We start from the raw sequence: 20940 nt of genomic DNA, 5'->3' as shown, positions 1-20940 counted from the left end.
GAAATGATTGTCTGCCGTTGCTTTCATGGAGGAAGGATTGAGTGACGACATTTACCCAGAATCACCCGTGACACTGTTTTTGCATTGGGATCTCAGCCCAGAATTCCAATGGGTGGGGGAGACTGCGGGAACTATGGGATAGCTACCCATAGTGCAATGCTCCTGAAATCGACACTAGCCTCGGTACATGGACGCACACCGCCAAATTAATGTGCTTAGTGTGGCTGTGTGTGCGACTTTATACAATCTGTTTTACAAAACTGGTTTATGTAAAATCGGAATAATCCCGTAGCGTAGACATACCCTTTGTCTATAAGGTGCCTCAGGACCCTTTTTTGTTTATTAAATAACAAACACCTCAAAAAGCTGGGATTTATTAATGTAATTAATGATAAGCTACAAAAGAATTTTAGAAGCAAATGTTATAGTGTCTTTAGTGAGATAGTTAAAAGACAAGTTCCAGGTGGCCAATTCTCTGTGACTGCATACTTAATTTGAGAGAGATGAACACAATTTGACTGCTTATCCATATTTCTTATATAACACACTTGTGCATAACCATTTCAGCATATATACTGTTGTATTTATTCAAAGATATACAACCAGATAGTTTATGAGACTACTCATATGAGCAAGATGAGGAGGATTTGACCTTTAATAGACATTCTGGTGCATTACTTGGACTAGAACACTGCCTTTTGGAAATGGATTTGAGATGATCAGCCCAAAATTGCAGAGACTGAGGAAGATGGGGGCCATGTCTTTGAGGGAAGGAAAGCTGTATATTCTTTGATCAAATTCAGACTGCAAAGAATTGGATTCCTGATTCAGAAAAAAAAAATCATTTGATTTATCTCATGATTTGGGGAAAGGTGCCAAAATAAACTTCCAAATACAACAGGAAGAGAGATATAAACATTGTGGTAGAGGGTGCTGGTTGTGGTGGAAAGACAAAAATATTTTTCTTTTTAAATAGCAGATTTTTAACAGTGACACTTTTTCCTCTTTTAATCATTAAAAGAGATCATTGAGGAACATGTAAACTAAGCTTTAATATTAAGAACATTTGAAAAAAATAAGAAAAAATTTTCGGTGTAAGTGACGAATGCTTTAGAAAGGTTTTGGATGTCATCAAATTATTACCGTGGTCTAGCATCTGAAAGCATCTCTTTTGAATTATTTCCTATATAATCAGAATACTTCAATGGTCTTAGATATTTATAGTTTAAATGAAATAGAAACGAAAAGACTCCTGGGAAAAATATTCCCTTTATAGTTCCAATTCATCCATGGTGTAACTTCACTGAAGACAATGGGGTTACAGCAGAAAGGAATTTGGCCCTATAGTCTCAGTCTGATACTCAGCTTTAATTTAGGATTATTGTCTGACAGCTCCTCACAGTTATTGCACCGAGTTGTCCAGTACAAAGCTCTTAAGGCATGATCCAAATCCCATTCAAGTCAATAGGAATCTTTCCATTGCCTTCAATGGGCTTTGGATCAGGCCCTTACTGTTTTTAGAGGAAACCTAGTTTTGTGATGGCTCCCAAAATACCTCCAACCCTTCAACATTTTAAAATAAACTCCAACTACACACGCATATTACTAAATCTGATGTAAAAGTATCAATAAACAAAGATTTTTCAGTAAAGAGAACATATTATTCTGGCAAAGAAATGAGAAATAGAGGTTTAATTGAATCCAGGTGATTAAATGTATCCATAGATTCAGGATACCCTAATTTATCAAAATGATACTATTAACCAAAAAGATAATTTTGTTTGTGTATAAGAAAAGTAATTAATTATATATTCCCACATCTTAACGAACATTTTAGTGAAGATTTTTGATTTATACTATTTATATATCCATGTAAATAAAACAAAATTATTTAAAAGCAGTACGTCATCACTAGACCTGCTGAATATTTATATCAGAAAGTAGCTATATAAGAAATAGGAGTGCCACTTAATTGATTAAAGCCTTTAAATGAAGATCATCTTCCCATTATCCCTTTAATAAATCTGTCACAAAATGTGTATCTTTACATAATGTATCCACACACATACACTCATATGTATATATGCACCCATATAATTATGCAAACAACTATGCACTAGATATTGTTAGATAACGAGATAATTTTCTGGCAATCGGATTTTATTTATTGCATAATTGCAAAAAAGCTTCCTACTGTTTACAAGAGTGTTAAATTAAAGATGTTTAGTGCTGGTAATAGCAAATAATCAAAGACTGTGTATAATTCCAATGCTTAAAAATTAAGGTTTAGGTTTCTTTGCAGTTATATGTGTGGATAATTATATTTTAATTTATTGAAATGTAAAGAAGTATTGATTTTTTAAAATATCTCCAGTATATACAATTTGAAATGTTCAGTACAAAGACACCAAACACATCTATAGCTATGTTTGCATTAACTGTTCTCATGTTAGCAGTCTCAAAATATTTCTTTAAAACAAAAAGGGGAGGGAGTTTATACAATGATTTATTTCTCTTTTATATTCCAAGGAAAACAGAACATTCGGCATGCACGTTCTGTTTACCAAAAGCTGAAATAAAAAAGACCAATAAGAAATCCACCTGTTTTGTGGTTGCTATAGCACTGCATATTCTTCAGAAATTCTTTTTAAAAGTTCTTGAATCCAAGGTTATATTTAGTGTCTTATCATATTATTATTATAAAAAAGGTTTTTGACCCTGATGCACTGTTAGAAAGCTAACCACTTTCTCTTGAGTGCCAATTACTTTGTGCAGATGTACCTTCAGGCCTTTACATTTGATTCAATGAACAACTCACAGACACAAAATTAGTCCTTTAACTTTTTCTGTACACACTTAGTTGGTACACTATCAAAGAAAACCATAATTTAAAAAGTGTTTTAAAAGAAAGAAAGTGCCATCAAAAAAGTTATTTTTTTAAATTGAACAAACTAACCTACAGAAATCTGTTCATTGTTATATCTGGGCAACCATGATTGGTTAGTTAAATGAAAATGAAAGTAAAAAAAAGTGTTGTATTAACTTGCTATGGCTCACAGTTTTGAAGAGCAGGTGCTAGCAGACTTTGATTTTGATGCTTAGAGCAATTGATCACAATTCCAGACCTCCCAAAGTTAATATGGCATTCTCAGGTTAGGGGATCTCATTCTGATGTTAATGACACTACATTAACTTTCATGTAGTCACTCCTGATTTTCACTGTTTTAAATTAAATCAGGATCAGAGGGACAGCTTTAAAAAAAAAATTACACAAAACCAAACAGGAAAAGCCAAGACAAAAAATACAATATGCAATAAACAGTGAAATGTGAATAATAAATATTGACAAACACTTTCTCACCCCAATTTTCCCTATTGATAATACATCAGAGTAGGGGGAAAAACATTAATTTTGGCAGAGTGATTACATTTTTCCCGTTTCTTTTAATAATTAAAATATATAATTATTGTATGTAATTTATACAGGATTTATTCTCATAAAGCAAACCTTGGCTCAGCTGATTAAAACCCTCACAGTTCTGTTGCCTTTTCCCCCTGTGGTTTTGATTCTATTCTTTGTTTTTAAAACTTTCCTAGTTCATGACAGAAGAGAGGATTACAAGATAGATGACATACTGTCTGACATCTGGCAAACTGAATTTGTACCTTAAAATGCCTGTACAGGTGTTAGTAAATCCTACCACAGAGCTTTCCATTTTTATTAAAGCCTTCTGTTTTATTCAGCCCTCCCTAGAGGAGCTGATAAACTACAGTTCAGAGTCAGTTTGATTCTATTATGTTCTCTATTGAGTGGCACAGCAGTAGTCTTCAAGTGTATAATTTTCAAATTTGAAGCCAATCGATTGCAATCCTTTATCCCAACTACAAGCACAGTTATTGAATGAGTCAGAAAGAAAAGGCCACTTTGTTAACAACTATTTCGCACTTTTTCTTTTCTTTTATTCCATTCTGTACTCACCAAACAAGAATAGGAATCATTCAATCTATGATCCAAGGTCTGCCTCTGAAGTACTCTAAAGAGGGAAGCATGGTCAAACTTGCAGGGATTAGCAGAAATAAACTCATCCATCCCATGTTTCTGAGCACGATCTGCATCTGTTCAGAGACAGGAAAACCCATACTATACAGTACATGTGTATGTATATTCTTTTAATTAACGGCCTATGGCTCTCATAGAAAGAAGAAGATTCTTGAAAGCATTAAAAACTGAGGGCTGAATTACATCAACGGGTGCATGCAGGTGACTCCAATTATAGAATCTCATCTTAAATTGATCTAGCAAATAGTTTTATTGAATTATTTTTTTTAATTGCCTATCACCATAAAATCTGGGCACAACACAGATTAAATATAACAGTGGGTATAATCAAGTAACCTGCAACTGACAGCACAAACAGCTCTTTTTCCTTGTACAGTCCCAATCAAACATAAATGATCCAGATAAGGCCAAGAATCAAACAAGTGCTTGACCAAAACCCCAGTTTAGAAAATCTATTTGCAAATACAAAACAGGATATTTAAAATCATTCTGACTGTATGATTCTTTTATTGTACCTTTTTAACCATCACAGATTACAAAATAATCTTATGAGTGTAAACAATTTATTTCTAAGGTTTCTTGTTTACACGAGGTCCTCTTGCTAATTTTAGTAATATTACCAAATAAATAGCCTTTCTCCATTGCCATAAAAGTTTATGCATTATTTGTTCATGTAGGAAAGAGTATGTCTGCTGCACATCAAAGTACCACTCAGAGGACACATTCACCATTGCTAGAAGCCTATTTCCCAAATGGCAAACTGGAGCAGAAATGAACACATTGGGTTGAGCTAGGTCATTTCCAGCCTTCTTTTTGTACTCCGCTTTTAATGAGATGAACCTAAATGTAGTAATGGCAAAAAGCTCCTTCAACCTCCAAGCAAAGAGTAATGAAAAAAGGGAGCAGTATTTTTGTGTAAATACATAGAGAAAACATGCCATTCCAAATGGCACTTCAATCAAAGGCCCAAATTTATTGTTCTTCACAGATTGCATCTTTCAACGCCTTTGAACCCCGCGGGTTTATCAAAAGACAAGCTCTAGTGATTGCTTTCATTAATGGTATGTTTTGTCAAAGTCCTCAATGGGAATTATCTACCAAGTATGGACAGAAAAAGCCTTACAGTGCCCAAAAGGACTGGTTATGTATTAGCACATTAGCTCTGCTAGATTCTATAGACTATATTGGGGTGAACAGTCCTATCAACTTAAAAATTGACTTTCCCTTACAATAGGATCTCAGCTTTTGTTCCTTTAAATTCAAATATGTCTTTTTATGCTCGTTACTAGAAAACTACAGTCCTAAATGTAATTTTGATAACTGCATGGTACAAACCTAAAATTTCTAAAGACAGGGAGACAAAAGTTTATTGATTAAACCCAATTATAGAGTCAGGTTCATAATAAAACTCAATATTGATCTGCGAGCATGATGCTAACATAATCAGTCACATTTAGAAATTTAGCCCCAGATCATATTGATCCATGTCAAGTCCAACTTTCAACTGTATTTGTAGATGGAAGAATTATTTAATTCAAGCTGAAGGATCTGCAGCATCCTATCTTGAAAAGATGCACAAACTAATTCATATCACTTGGCTTTGCATTGTCAAAGCAAGAGTCAAATCCATGTGACAGATTTCACCAAGGTGGATGTAGCAAATAAACAGTGTGACAGTACATTGATGATTTAAGGTATAAGATGATCATCTACAGAAACAGCAGCATATTATTTCTTGGCATTTAAGAAGCAACAGCATGTATGATTAAACACCTTTTAAAAAGATTAACATTTCTTTTCTGAATACAAGTGGCTTACCATTAATCACAAACTTAGACTGTATTTCACACACTAATTTGAAGGGTCCTTTCCTAAATATAAGCAGTAAATAGTTTAAACTTATTTAAAATATTAATTTGAAGAGATACACTTGGGTATCAACAAGATAACGTTTGATTCAAAAGTATTAAACTATGTTGTGAAATTATTTTGAATATTGTTTCCAAAATGTTCTACATTAATAGAAATATTTCCCTAGACACAATCCATGTCAACGTAATAAATAGATTTTTTCTGCATTTCTTAGTAACAATTGCTTCTTGTAGAAATATCTACTTTATTGAGTCTTTTTTTTTAAACATTACAGCAGGTCACAGAAAAAAGAATACATAATGTTCCTTTGTGCTGTGTCTCTTGTGCATAACATGTACCCAGCGGCAGCTTACTTAAGCTTTGGGGACTTAATTCTTCTCTGCATAATTACAGGTACAAGCTCTTTTTTCTTATTTTAAAAAAAGTATATATTTCTTTTGATGATTAATTTGAAATCAGTGGTGTGTGTGTTGTTACACAATGAAACTTTGACCCTAACATCCAGATGCATTAATATGGACAGTTGAACATGTATGAAATTTCATTGAAGTCAATGGAGTCTGGGATAGCAGACCCAGGCACAGAATAAGTTGGGAAAACCAAAACAAAGTTTTCAGATATACATACTTATTGGTACTTAGTCCCAATACCCATTTCCTACCAATATTTGCAATTTATATTTTTCTTCAAAAGTCAATAAAAAACCTTAATGTACTAATATCAAACATTAAATGGGAAATATATCACTCAAGATTTTTAAAAAAGAAAAGAATAGTTAAAAACTTACCTTTGCCAGCTACAGGGGAGCAGGAAATTATAATTAAAAAAATAGTTTACCATTTACTCAACAGTGTTTACACTTTAGTAACTGTTCATCTTTTCCCATCCTTTCCCCACAAAAATAAAATAAAATAAAGTTGAACTGCATAATTAAAAACATAAGAACTTGTTTGGAAGATTAAAAGACAGGGATAAATATTTTATGGCTGTGGTTTCAAAATTTGATTAGCACTACATTTTAGCATTATTTAGAATAAAAATTTGCTTCATCAGATCCTTGAAGCAATGAGTTTGAGACTTTCTGGTTTGCCCACCTGGGTAAAAAAGTGACACCTTGGCCACCATAATGATATAATAAAAATGCAATTCCTTTTTAACTTTTATTCACTCCCTCGACTTTATGGAGAAAAAAACATAAGGACTGAAATTGCTCCTGCTTATTTTCAGTTCATATTTGACTTCCCACCTCCCAGCAGTACTATCTATGTCATCTCTGGATTAGGTACATGTGAAATTAATGTGCCCTTTTCTATTCAGGAACCATAAATAGGTTAATTGTTTAATTTAATGGACCACAGGCCTTGGTCTAACTCTCACTAAAAATCAGTGAAAAGGCGTCACTGATTTCAACAGGAGTTGATTCAGGCCCTTAGTCTTCAGTGAATGTTTCTGACACATTTGGAAAAAAGAAACTGGTTCACAAATAAAAATAAGCTAGGAGTGACTGAAAATGAAGCACTATCATGGGTCAGTATGGCATTTTGTAATGCTCCAAATTCAAATACAGCAGTAGTTAACATTTGATTTTTTTAAATAAATAAGAATTAAATCCCCCCCTTTATATTCTAAAAAGAGCTTTAAATTTCCAACAAAATATTTCCCAGTTCACCTTTATTATACAAAATATTTGTGTATATGTTGATAGGACTGTAATTCATCATTCTGACACCAGGCATAAGGAAACCCTAGATTACAGAAGACTTTCAGTAGCTATAGGGCAACTGTTAAGACATGCCAATTTTTTAAAAAAGTCTGCTAGTAGACTGCTTTAAATTTCTGTGGCCTAAAGAGATGTGGGTATTTATTCAAAGCTACTCATATTTGATTTTTTTTTTAAAGTAATGTTTTGAGAAATGCCATCTTTAAATTTAAGAAGTAGATCCAGATTCAGCAAAGCACTTCTGCACGTGCTAACTTGAAGCAACCTCACTTATGGATAGGCTTTGCAGAAGTAGAAGTAAAGTAAAACCATAACTCCTGATTTCATCCAGCTGTCAATATGAAGTCAATGGAAATTCAGCATGTGCTTAAGGTTAAGCATGTGTTTCAGTGTTTGCTCAAGCGGGATGGACTAAAGTATGTGTTTAAGTGCTTTGCTAAATCAAGGAATTAATCAGTAAAAGCACGTGTCGTTTATTTGAAATTAGCTTTTCTCTTCAACCCACAGTGACTTTGAACAGAATATGATAGCAGAGTCAGCATGACTTGGGCTGCATCAGAGGGGGTGTGATTATATGAGAGACTGGTAGCACTGCCTCTGTTCAGGTTGCTCAACATTTGCCATTATAAGATTCTGATTCCAGTTGCTTATAACTCTGTACAACTTCAACTATTTGGGCTGAAATTGTATATGCTGGATTTCTGCTTCAGGTTGGTATTTTTTGTGGGGAAACTTCAGCCAAAATGGTTCAGCCATTTCTGAGAACGAGGCTATGGAAAAATAAGTTGTTTTGCCTATGTTAAAATATTCTGGTGCTTTATTAAAGCTCTAGCACCTTCATGCTTTATCTGAATGCTTTGAAGATTTAACACATAATTTAGTATCCTCTGGGGATGTACAGAAGTCTTGCAGCCCATCTAGAGGCCATCCACCTCTCTATCTTACGTTTGTATTAACATATTTGTATAATATATTTGAGTGCACAGAAAAGCAGATTATAAAGCTAATGGATTGATGAGAGTAAAATAATGCTTTCCTATTGATCACTGTAATGGTTAACAATCAGAAAAATATATTCTGCACCAAATGCTATCTCCATGGCAATATGTGGTTCAACTTTAACCCGTATACAGTTAATTGTTATATTTTCGTAATTTACAATAGCAACAATGACCCCCAAATCAGACATTCTCTGGCTGTTAATGATATTCTGGGTTAAAGTGCTTTCAGATAAGAGCAAACTAGCAGGAAACATCTTCCCTGTGAATCACTCCTGCTTAATGTTCCCTGAGGGAGCCATTCCATGCTTCACTTTTTAAAAAACAAAAAAACCCAATAAATAAATAAATAAATACTTACAAAGCTGTGATAATTCCATGTGGACATTTCCTCCTTTTGGATTCATCTTCTGTGCTTGACTTGCAGGAATGGGTTTATATGACTGGCCTGTTGCTCTGTACATTGCTTGAACCCATAGTATTCTATCCTGGTCATCATCACTGGCAAATATTACCGTATCTCCTTCTTTAACAGCATTGAAAAACATTCGCCCACCCTGAAGACCTGCAAAAATAGATAGCAAAATATCAGTGCACAATGGCATCAGTGATTTTTAATGTGAATATTAAATACATATTTAGTATGTTAACTAACTGGATGCCAATATTCATCATTAAATAGGTATTTGTGATCAAATGAGAAAATTTGCAGCACAGCCATTAAATGGTAGTGAGTAGTCATAATATATACAGGCCATGCAAAGATTAACCCAAATTCTAATCTGTTTCCCATTGGAGTCAAGAATGAGAGAAACTAATAATAATATTCAGCACTCATGTATCACTTTTCATCTACAAACCACCGCACAAACAAACTAATCAAGCCTATCAACATCCCTGATGTGTATGTAATTTTGATCATTCCTATGTTAATGTCCAGAAATTGAGGCAGAGCTGTTAACTGACTTCCTCAGTCAGGATTATAACCTACAAATTCCTGGCTTCTGATTCTGGTGTAAATATACTAGACCATGCCAACTCTTGCAATGTTGAAGTGTGTGGCTTTAGATTAACAGACTTCATTCAGTAGAGTCCTGCTGAGTTCTCTTTGTCAATGTTTACTATCAATACTAACAATATAGGAAGAAAGGGGAAGATATTGGTTTACTATGTTTCCCTGATAGGTGTGTTTTTGTTTTAGTGCAAATGGCTCTGTGACCTTTTGGACACCTTAGTTTGAATTTTTTGATCTTTCTTTTTTTCTTTCAACAAACTTCCTTCTTTCTAAAGCATGATTTTCCTACTTGAAAATCCCAGAGGAGTAACTGTAAAACCTTCAGCCGCTGACAGAAAATAAACATTATCATGTTGACTGACAGAAACATGAACGATAATAAGTAAAATTAATTTGCTGTTGTACATCTCTGTAAAACTTTTGTAATAGCATGAAGTGTACCTGTGTGAGGAGCTGTATAATCCACAGTGTATCCTTCAAGCTGCATTAATTCCTGAGGCTCAGATTTCTTTTCTCTGTAACTGCACATTGCAAATGTGTACTGGCTTACCTGAATAAGAACAGGAGTTTTGGTTTGTTACATTGCATTTCATATGTTTACATGCCAGATGACAATTGACTGGTGTTATACAGAAAGCAGAAGAAATGCTACTTCACATCTTCTAAATGCTCAAACCAAGGGGGTAAGAAAGTGCCATAAGTCATCCTCTGAAGAGGATCAGTTGCCAGAAGACTGGAAGCAGACTACCTTGTGGAAAAGAAACTGCTGACAGAGGGAAATGCATACAAATCAGCCAGTGGGGATAAATGAGTGTGCAGTCTGGTCACTTCTAATCAACAGAGGTAAGAGCTACCTATAGTCTGTAGTATGGGGAGGAAGACAACCCCAAGTTTCACATGGAGCTGCGGAAACAAAGCTATGGTGGAGCTTTTGAATTTTTATCTAAATCAACCTTTTCAGGTTTCTCCATTGTAGACCCAATCAGTACATCATTCACTAACAATCCTCATCTGAGGTCAAATTTCAACAGCTGACTCCAGTTGAATTCAATGGGTTGGGCAGGTGCGTAACCAAATTATGCATCACATCGTTTAAAAAAAAAAAAAAGGCAACAGATCTCTATCTCAGTACATTTTAAGAACGGTGCACGTACATTTTGCTGTGTGATTTCTACTGGAATTAATCAGAGCTTTGACATAAATCAGACAAAAGGTGCAATATGACTATAAAGTATAATAATAATGGAATGTGGGTAGCTAAATTCCTGTACATTGCTTTGAAAATGGATTGCATTGTTTTAATTATTATTTGTTGTTTTACAGTAGTTGTAAGGGCCCCCAAAAAGATTGGGCCTCATTGTGGTAGGGGTAGATGCACATGGTAAATGAACAGTACCTGTCCACAGAGTTTACAGTCTAAATGAAAAAGACAGACAAGTGGAGCATGATCTCATTTTACAGATGGGAAACTAGGGACAAAAAGATTAAGTGACTTATCCAGTGTCACAAAGGCAGTCTATGGTGAGACAGGAACAAAACCTAATATCCCAGTCAAATACCTTAACCACAAGACCAACCCTCCTTCTGTTTAATTTTTCACATAAATGAATTAAGGATAAATTAAACTATAAAGTGCATATGTACATATATGAGATTCTGTATGTAGATTTTTTATATTATCTGTTACTTAAAATATTTATTTAATTTAGTCTGATACGTCTATAAATATTAAAATGAGCAGCACATGCTAGCTAAGAACCAGATTCTTTTACTCACACTGAGCAGCAGCCTCGCTTCTCAAGCTTGGTCCACCAATTTAAATGGGACTACCCTAGGAGTAAGGTACAGCTCACCATGAGTAAGGGCCAAATCTGGCCAAAATGGTTAAAATTTTCTTTCGCACAGATTCGTAGATATTAAGGCAATACAGGTCATTATGATCGGCTAGTTTGACCTCCTGAACCACACAGGCCATAGAACCTTGCCCAGGTATGCAGGAAGCCCATACTTTTTGTATAAGCTAATGCATATCATTTAGAAAAATAATGAGTCTTGATTTACAAAGACTACAGGTGATAGAGAATCTACTATATCCCAAAGTACATTGTTCCAACAGTTACCCACACAGCTAAAAATTTACATTTTATTTCTGAATTTATTACCTTCAGTTTCCAACTGTTAGATCTTGTTGTGCCTTTTTCTGCCTAGATCAAAGACCCATCTACTAAAAGAAGAACTCTTCCCCATTCAGATATTTGTAGACCAGGATCAAGTCACTTAACCTTTTCCTGGATAAACTAAATATATTTTGTACTTAAGTCTCTCAACTAAAAGCATGTTTTTTCAGACTGCAAACCATCCCTGCAGGTCATTTCTGCTCCAATTCTAATTTTTCAACATCCTTTCTGAAGTGTTGATACCAGAACTGGGACAGCATTCCAGTGATGGTCTACTAATGCCACATACAGAAACAATACCACCTCTCTACTTCTACTTGATATTCACCTGCTTATACACCAAAGGATCATATTTGCTCTCTTAACTACAGCATCATACTCACATTCAATTGGTTATCTACCATGACCCTGAAGTCCTTTTCAGCATCACCAAATCCCAGGATACAGACACGCATCTTGTAAATGTGATCTACAATCTTTGTTCCTAGCTGAATGTTCCTGCATTTGGCTATACACTAAAACACAGGTTGTTCTTACCAGCTGATCCAGTTTGTTCTGTATCCATATCGGTCTTCTCAGACTAGCAGCTTTAAATAACAATATCACACCACTGACTTGCATTATAGAGGTAGTTAGTAATTAACGAATCGTGATAATGTTTATATTCCATTTTTTTCCTGCAGTTACTGTACTGTACTGCAAGGCTTTGCATCACAAGGTAGTCTTCTACAGACTGTGCCACATAGTCCGTTGGCTTTACTTACATTATTCTAATGGGATATTCCTCAAAATCAACCCTAAGTTGATATAAACCCTAAGTTGATATAAATATAAAACCTAAACCTTTTCAAATCCTAAGACAAAGAGAATAAAATCACTAGAAAATCCTTCAGAAAACATGAGAACACAGGAATTACCTTATTGGATTATATCATGGTTCATTTAGTCTGCTACCTATCTCTGTTAGTGGCCACATGAGATGCTAAACAGGAACATCATGTGGACAACAAAACAACAACATGCACAGGGAAAGACGGTTACTCACCTTTGTAACTGCTGTTCTTCGAGATGTGTTGCTCATATCCATTCCAGTTAGGTGTGCGCACACTGCGTGCACGTTTGTCGGAAGACTTTTTACCCTGGCAACACTCGACGGGTCGGCTGGGCGCCCTCTGGAGTGGTGCAGTTATGGCACCGGATATATACCCCAGCCGACCCGGCCACCATTCTGTTCCTTCTTGCCGGTTACTCTGACAGTGGGGAAGGAGGGTGGGTTTGGAATGGATATGAGCAACACATCTCGAAGAACAACAGTTACAAAGGTGAGGTAGTAACCGTCTTTTCTTCTTCGATAGTGATTGCTCATATCATTCCAGTTAGGTGATTCCCAAGCCTTACCGTAGGCGGATGGGGTCAGAGTGAGATGTGGCAGCGTGCAGAACCGCTGAGCAAAGGCTGCATCATCTCTAGATCTGTTGGACCAGAGCCATAGTGCGAAGCAAAGGTGTGGACGAATGACCAGTTGCTGGCGACATATCTCCTGGATTAGGCACGTGGCGAGAAGGCGGTGATTGAAGCTGAGCTCTGGTAGAATGCACAGTGAGATTGCCCGAAGGGACATGAGCAGGTCATAGCATGTGCATATGCATGCCGTTACCCAAGAGGAGATCCTCTGGAGAGGCTGGTAGACCTTTCATCCATTCAGCTACTGCATGAAACAAGCCTGGGGGGGGGGGGGATTTCCGGAAAGGGGGGGCCTTTGTCCGCTCAGATATAAAAAGCGAGCGCCCCTACGGGACATCTAAGGAGTGTACTGCTGCTCCAGTTGAGAAGAGTGAGCTTTGGAAAGAAGAGCCGGGAGGAAGATGTCCTGGTGGTATGGAAGGCGACACTACCTTAGAAAGGAACGCCGGATGAGGTCGCAACTGTACCTTGTCCTCGTGAAAGACGTATACGGTGGGTCCACTGTAAGCGGCTCCGAAGTTCGGAGACCCTTCTGGCCGATTAATGGCCATTAGGAAGACTTGGTCTCCACGACAGGTACAAGGAGTGAGCAAGTCACGCAATGGCTCTGAATGCGGATGCATAAGTCTGCTTAGGACTAAGTGGAGGGTCCCAGGTGGGGCAGGGCGGCATACTGGGGGTAGAGGCGCTCCAGGCCCTTAAGAAATCTAGTAACTAAGGGGTGGGAAAACACGGAGTGGCCCACTTTCTCCAGGATGGAATGTGGAGATAGCCGCCAATGCACCCTCAAGAGAAGATATATCACCAGCCCTGTTGCTTAAGAGACCAGAGGTAGTCCAGAACAGCGGGGATCGAGACCTCAGAAGGGTAAATTCTGCGTTGTACACCAGCAGGAGAAACGTTCCACTTGGCCAGGTACGTTGACCGAGTGGAAGGCTTTGCTACTTAGGAATTATGCTTACGTGGAGCGGAACAGCGTAATTCTGATCTGTTCAGCCATGCAGGAGCCATGCTGTGAGGTGAAGGGCCTGCAGGTCCGGGTGGCGAAGACTGCCGTGGTCCTGCGTTATGAGGTCTGGAAGGAGTGGCAGGGATTAACTGGGCTGGCCATGGACAGGTTGAGCAGTGTGGTGTACCAGTGCTGTCTGGCCACGCTGGCGCAATCAGGATTAGATGCGCTCTGTCCCTGCGGAGTTTTAAATCAGGACTTGTGAACCAGAGGGAACGGTGGGAGGCATAGGAGCAGGTGGTGCTCTCCACGACATGAGGAATGCGTCCGGTGATCGATCCCGGTGAAAGACCCTGGAAGAGCAGAACGCTTGGCATTTCTGTTCATGCGAGAGGCGAACAGGTCTATGAGGGGAAAACCCCACCTCTGAAAGATGGAATGAATAACGTCTGGTCTTATAGACCATGTCATGACTGAGCGGAAGGATCTGCTCAGTGATCCACCAGAGTGTTCCGAAAACCCTGGGAGAAAGGACGCTAACCAGGTCTATTGAGTGGGCTATGCAGAAGTCCCAGAGTCGAATGGTCTCTTGACACAGAGGAGAAGAGCGATCCCTCCCTGTTTGTTGATATATACAGTGGCCAGTTGTTGTTGTCTGTAAACACTGAGACACAACGGCCATGGAAGATGTTGCTGGAATGGCTGGCACGCCGAGGCGGACTGCTCTCAGCTCTCGGACGTAATTATGTGGAGCGTCAGTCTCCTGCGATGACCAAAGGCCCTGGGTACGAAGGTGACCGAGGTGAGCCCCCCAACCGAGAGATGACGCATCTGTCATCAGGGACAGCGAGGGCTGTGGTGGATGGAACGGTAGCCCTGCACACACCAGGGAGGGAGTTAGCCACCAGTTGAGGGAGCATAAGGTGCTCAGGGGAACGGTCACCAGAATGTCTACTGGGTCCCTGCCCAGATGGTAGACCGAATTGAGCCACGTTTGAAGGGGCCGGAGGCGGAGCCTGGCATATTTGGTCACATAAGTACAGGCATCCATGTGGGCTAGTAGGCCGAGACATGTGCGAGCCGAGGTGGTCGGGGAGTTCTGCAGACCTCGAATGATCACCATGATCATCTGGCAACGTGGCTGACGTAGATAGGCCCTGGCTCGAGTGGAGTCCAGGGTTGCCCCTATGAAGTCCAGCCTTTGTGTGGGAACCAGTGTGGACTTTTCCACATTGAGGAGCAGCCCCAATCAGGAGAATAGGTCCGTGATTATGTTCACATGCTGTTTGACCTGAGTCTGGAAGGTTCCTTTGATGAGCCAGTCGTCTAGATACGGGAATACATGTATCTGCTGCCGGCGGAGGTGGGCGGCGACGACAGCCAAACACTTCATAAACACCCTTGGGGCTGTGGAGAGGCCTAAGGGGAGGACCATGAATTGGAAGTGCTGGTGATTGGCTACAAAGCAAAGATACCTCCTGTGTGGAGGGAAGATGGCGATGTGGAAGTATGTGTCCTTCATGTCGAGGGCGGCATACCAGTCTCCAGGATCCAAGGACGGGATAATAGTCCCCAGGGAGACCATGCAGAACTTCAACTTGACCATAAACTTGTTGAGGCCTTGCAGGTCTAGGATAGGCCTGAGGCCTCCCTTGGACTTGAGGATCAGAAAGTAGCGGGAGTAAAACCCTTTCCCCTTCTCGTCTGCTGATACTTCCTCTATTGCTCCTGCGGCAAGGACAGACTGCACCTCTTGTAAGAAGACTTGCTCGTGAGAAGGGTCTCTGCAGAGGGACTGGGTTGGGGGGTGGGAAGGCGGGGTTGAAACAAATTGGAGGTGGTATCCTTGTTTCACTGTGTGTAGGACCCAGATGTCTAAGGTCAATTGGGACCACGCTGGGAGGAAGTAGGAGAGGCGGTTGGAGAAGGGAGGAGAAGGATCCTGTCCTGAAACTGGTACGCCGTCCTCATGCGTACCTTCAAAAGGTAGACTTAGGCCCCGGAGGTGCTTTCAGGGGCCGTAGTTTTGGGGGGCCGCGCCTTCTGTTGAAGTCTTGTCTGTGCCGGGGCACAAAGTATGGCCGGTGGGGTTGAGGCCGGAAGGGTCTGCGTTGGGCCACAGGCATATGCATGCCCAACGAGCGCATGATGACCTTGTTGTCCTTTAAACTCTGCAATCTGGGGTCGGTCTTTTCAGAGAACAGACCCTTGCCATCAAAGGGTAAGTCCTGGATGGTGTATTGGAGCTCGGGTGGCCAGCTGGAGACCTGTAGCCATGAGATACGCCTCATGGTGATACCTGAGGCCAGAGTTCTGGCTGCCGAGGTGGCTGCATCGAGAGAAGCCTTGAGGGAGGTTCTAGCCACCTTCTTCCCTCCTTCAAGGAATGCGGCAAATTCCTGGTGAGAGTCCAGGGGTAGTAGTTCTGTTAATCTACCCGCCTCTGCCCAGGTGTTGTAATTATAACGGCTCAGGAGAGCCTGCTGGTTGGCCACCCGGAGCTGAAGGGAGCCTGCCAAATATACCTTGTGGCCCAGTAGGTCCATCCGCCTAGCCTCCTTTGATTTGGGGGCTGGCACCTGTTGGCCATGGCGTTCCCTTTCCTTAACCGATTGGACAACTAATGAGGAGGGAGGAGGATGGACATATAGGTATTCGTACCCCCGGGAGGGTACCATGTATTTCCTCTCGACTCTCTTTGCCGTAGGGGGGATTGAGGCTGGGGACTGCCATAACGTGTCAGCAGTGGCCTAGATGGTCTTGATGAAAGGCAAAGCCACCCTAGTGGGGGCATCCACCGACAGGATGCTCACAACTGGGTCCTCAACCTCTGGGACTTCCTCTACTGGAAGACTGATGTTGAGCGCTACCCTCCTAAGGAGGTCTTGATTGGCCTTGAGGTCTATCGGCGGGGGCCCTGATGATGAGGTCCCTGCCACCGCCTCATCTGGAGAGGAAGAGGATGAAACACCGGGGATGAGGGGGTCCTGAATGGCCTCTTGTTCATGGGTCGGTTCCTGCTCCAGCGGTACTGGGGAACCTGGTGGATGGATCATCTGCTCCTCTGTCCCAGCTGGAGGGGGACAGCTAATGGTGGCTTCTGGAGCTCGATGCTCTGAGGAAGTGGAGCAGGTCTGGACCAATGGAGCACCTTGGGCCTGATGGTACGCCCAACAGTGTCCAAAAGGACCACTGGTGAGGTCCCGGGTCCTGAGACTGGACCTCCTGGAAGACCTCGGTAGGCACCTCCGTATCTTGGTCCTGGTCGTAATAACTGTCCACGTGAGAGGACACTGACGTCTGCTTGGATGGCCATAGAGGAGAAGAGAAACCTTGGGCTGAAGTTCCAACGGACCTCGCTCCCCTCTTTAACGGGGACCGGTGCCGGTATTCATAACGGTACCGGGATCGAGATCGGGACCTGTGACCAGACCTGTGCCGGAAGGTCGACAGATCTCGAGTCCCTGCGGCATGAACGGCTCCGAGAGGTACGGTGCCTGGATAGGTGCCGAGAACTGGAGTGGTGCCGCAGATAGTGAGGTGGAGAGCGGGAGTCTGACCGGTGCCGCGAGTCTGACCGGTGCCGTGTAGGAGAACGGTGCCGGGACTGCGAGCGGCGTCGAGAGCAGGAGCGTCGTCTCGACCTGGAGCGTCTGCAGGACCGCAATCTTGAGCGGTGCCGGTCCACTGTGCCGACAGATGGTGGTCTAGTCGGGGTCGGCTTCCCCAGAGATTGGATTACCCACACCGGCGGTGCCGGAGGTAGAGGCAGTGCCGAGTCCATTAAGGCAATTAAGTCTCTCGCAGCCGAAAACGCCTCTGGTGTGGATGGCATGGTGAGCTCTACTGTGGTACGCGCCGGGGAGCTATCAGGCGCCGGACTCGACGGCCCTTGTGGGACCGGAATCAACAGTGCCGATTTGGTCGGTGTCGTGGCGCCAGGCGGTCCGATCTGGGTGCACTCTCTGACTGCGGCATGGATGGTGCTAAAGCAGCAGAAGTCTTGGCCTTCTTCGACCTTGGGGAGAGGGAGCGATGTGGAGCCAACTTCGGTGCCGGTGATGGCCGGTGCCAAGAGTCTTTAGGCGTACCACTGCGATCCGGTGCCGTAGGGGCACTTCTGCTCACCGACTGACCAGCGCTCGGTGCCGAAGGTGGTGGCGTCAGGGCCGCCTCCATGACGAGCTGTTTCAGTCTGATGTCCCGCTCCTTTTTAGTTCGTGGCTTGAAAGCCTTGCAAATAGAGCACTTAGCTGTTAAGTGCGATTCCCCGAGGCACTTCAAACAGGAGTCGTGTGGGTCTCCTGTTGGCATCGGCCTGTGACAGGCCGAGCACATTTTGAAGCCCGGTGAGCCGGGCATGAGCACCGACACCGGGTGCGGGGAAGGGGCTACACCCTGAGCCCCGCTAACTAGTATTAAACTAACTATACTAAGAACTTACAAGTAATTCTAAATATCTACAAGAACAACAACTATGTACACAGTAACAATGAGAAACTATGAGTAGCTAGGGAGGTGGAGGTCAGCTAAGCCATGCTCCACTGTTCCAACGACCGACACGGGCGGTAAGAAGGAACTGAAGGGTGGCCAGGTCGGCTGGGGTATATATCCGGTGCCATAGCGGCGCCACTCCAGGGGGTGCCCAGCCGACTCGACGAGTGTTGCTAGGGTAAAAAGTCTTCCGACGAATGTGCACGCAGCGCACGCGCACACCTAACTGGAATGGATATGAGCAATCACTCGAAGAAGAACAAATATTTAATAATAGGCTCTTTAACATAGCTGAGAAAGGTATAACAAGATCTAATGACTGGAAGTTTAATCTAGATAAATTCAGACTGGAAATAAGGCATAATTTTGAGAGTAATGAACCACTGGAACAATTTACCAAGTGTTGTGGTGGATTCTACATCACTGACTCCTTTTAAATCCAGATTGGATTTTGTTCTATAAGATATGTTCGAGGAATTATTTTGTGGAACTTCTAAGGCCTGTGGTAGGTTAGATGATCACTATGGTCCCTTCTGGAGTTGGAATCTACACATCTGTGAAAATATACATTTTGTTGTTTCATCATAAACAAAAGCTGGAAAAGTGGTGAAATACATTTTCAAGTAATTGGGCTAAAGGAAGTCTCCCCTGATAATTCATCAAATAACTGTCAAAAATGGGAAGCCTGAAGTTAGAGACAAGATATTTTCAGATAAAAATAGAACTGATCTATCTTCTTAAATAGCAATATTAGCTTGTAGTGCTTAAAATGTAATGAAAGACGTGCCAGGGCTCAAGCAAGTTTTTTACACTAACAACTCATGCAAGAAGCCCAGAGGTGTCAGGGCTCAGCCAGGGCAAACTCTGGCACAAATTAAGCAGGAAGAAATTAGGTAGGAAGAAATATAAATTTTTTGTCTGTAATTGGAGTTCTCTGAAGGTCATAATTTCCACAGAGCCAAACATCAGGGTCTCATACATATGTTTAATTAGCTTGCATGTTAAAGTTTATTTATAACAAAAATGTAAAGCTACTAAAAATTTGTGTTTGTTTATTACAAACCTGAAAATGGGCTGTAAAACAGTTTCACCAAGGTATACCAATTTTTAAAAGGAGATCCAGCCCATAAGGTGAAGCATTCCCCACCAGAAGGCAGGGGGAAGGGAGCAGACAAGTTTTCATTACCGCCACCTCTATTAGAGAGGGAAGATTTGGGGGACATATGGCTCCAAGTTTTCCATATCTTCTCACCAATTCCAGACTCTAGGAGGTGGAGTATAGGGTTCAAAGCTTGACTACCGGGTGGACATGAGCACATCCTGGCAATACCTTCATGGTCCAGGACCACAGTTACAGAGAGAATATGATCCATAATTGATCAGTGGAATTTCTGACCTTGGGCAACCTTCAGGGCCCAAAGAGAAAATTACCTATAGGGATGGACAGGGTTGCTAACCCTCTCAGTTTTGCTGGGAGTCTCTTGGAATCATGAGATTATATATCTTCCAGAGGCTACTTCAGCCAATCTGGGAAATTTTGGGTGTTAAGAGTCCAGTGCAGCAGCAGGGCTATAGCAGACTCCCTTATCTACTTGGGCTCAGTGCCACTCCCAGAAGTGGCCAGCATCATACCTGCGGCCCCTGGAGGACAGGGGGTTTCCACGTGCTTCCCCCGCCCCGAGTGTCGACTCTGCAGCTCCCATTGGCCAGGAACTGTGACCAATGGGAGCTGCGGGGGTGGTGCCTATGGGCAGTGGCGCATGGAGACCTCTTGGCCCCCCACCTAGAAGCCACTACCAGAGGGATGTGCCAGTCGCTTTTGGAAGCTGCCTGAGGTAAGCACTGACCTCCTCACCCCCTCCCACATCCCAAGCCCCTGCCCCAGCCCAGAACCTGCACCCCCTCCTGCATCCTAACTCCCTCCCAAAGCCCACACCCTGCACTCCAACCCCCTGCCCCAGACTACTGCCTGCACCCTGCACCCAAACTCCCTCCTGGAGCCCACACCCTGCATCCCCTCCCGCACCCAAACTCCCTTCCAGAGCCCTACCCCACACTCTTTCCTGCACCCAACCCCCCTGCCCCAGTGCAGAGCCTGAACCCTACACATCCAAACTCCTTCTGAGAGCCTGACCCCACACCCACTTCTGCACCAAAACTCCCTCCCAGAGCCTGCACCCTGCACCTCCCT

The 20940-nt window shown here is 41.8% G+C and overlaps 1 protein-coding gene across 8 annotated transcripts in view; it reads right to left on the bottom strand.

Annotated features, from left to right (window-relative positions):
• Positions 1–20940, bottom strand: part of CADPS2 (calcium dependent secretion activator 2) — a 591461-nt gene that overhangs the window by 175878 nt on the left and 394643 nt on the right. For all 8 annotated transcript variants that reach the window (XM_075065313.1, XM_075065326.1, XM_075065319.1 and 5 more), the window contains exons 10-12: positions 10107–10215; positions 9012–9215; positions 3980–4116 (exon numbers count right to left, since the gene is read on the bottom strand). In XM_075065313.1, coding sequence (XP_074921414.1) covers positions 3980–4116; positions 9012–9215; positions 10107–10215 — 450 coding nt within the window. The remainder of the gene's footprint in view (positions 1–3979; positions 4117–9011; positions 9216–10106; positions 10216–20940) is intronic.

The sequence above is a fragment of the Chelonoidis abingdonii genome, chromosome 1 (assembly GCF_003597395.2).
Source record: "Chelonoidis abingdonii isolate Lonesome George chromosome 1, CheloAbing_2.0, whole genome shotgun sequence".
NCBI lineage: Eukaryota > Metazoa > Chordata > Testudines > Testudinidae > Chelonoidis > Chelonoidis abingdonii.
Note: the sequence above shows the minus strand (reverse complement) of the source record. Positions and strands in the feature narration are given on the sequence as shown.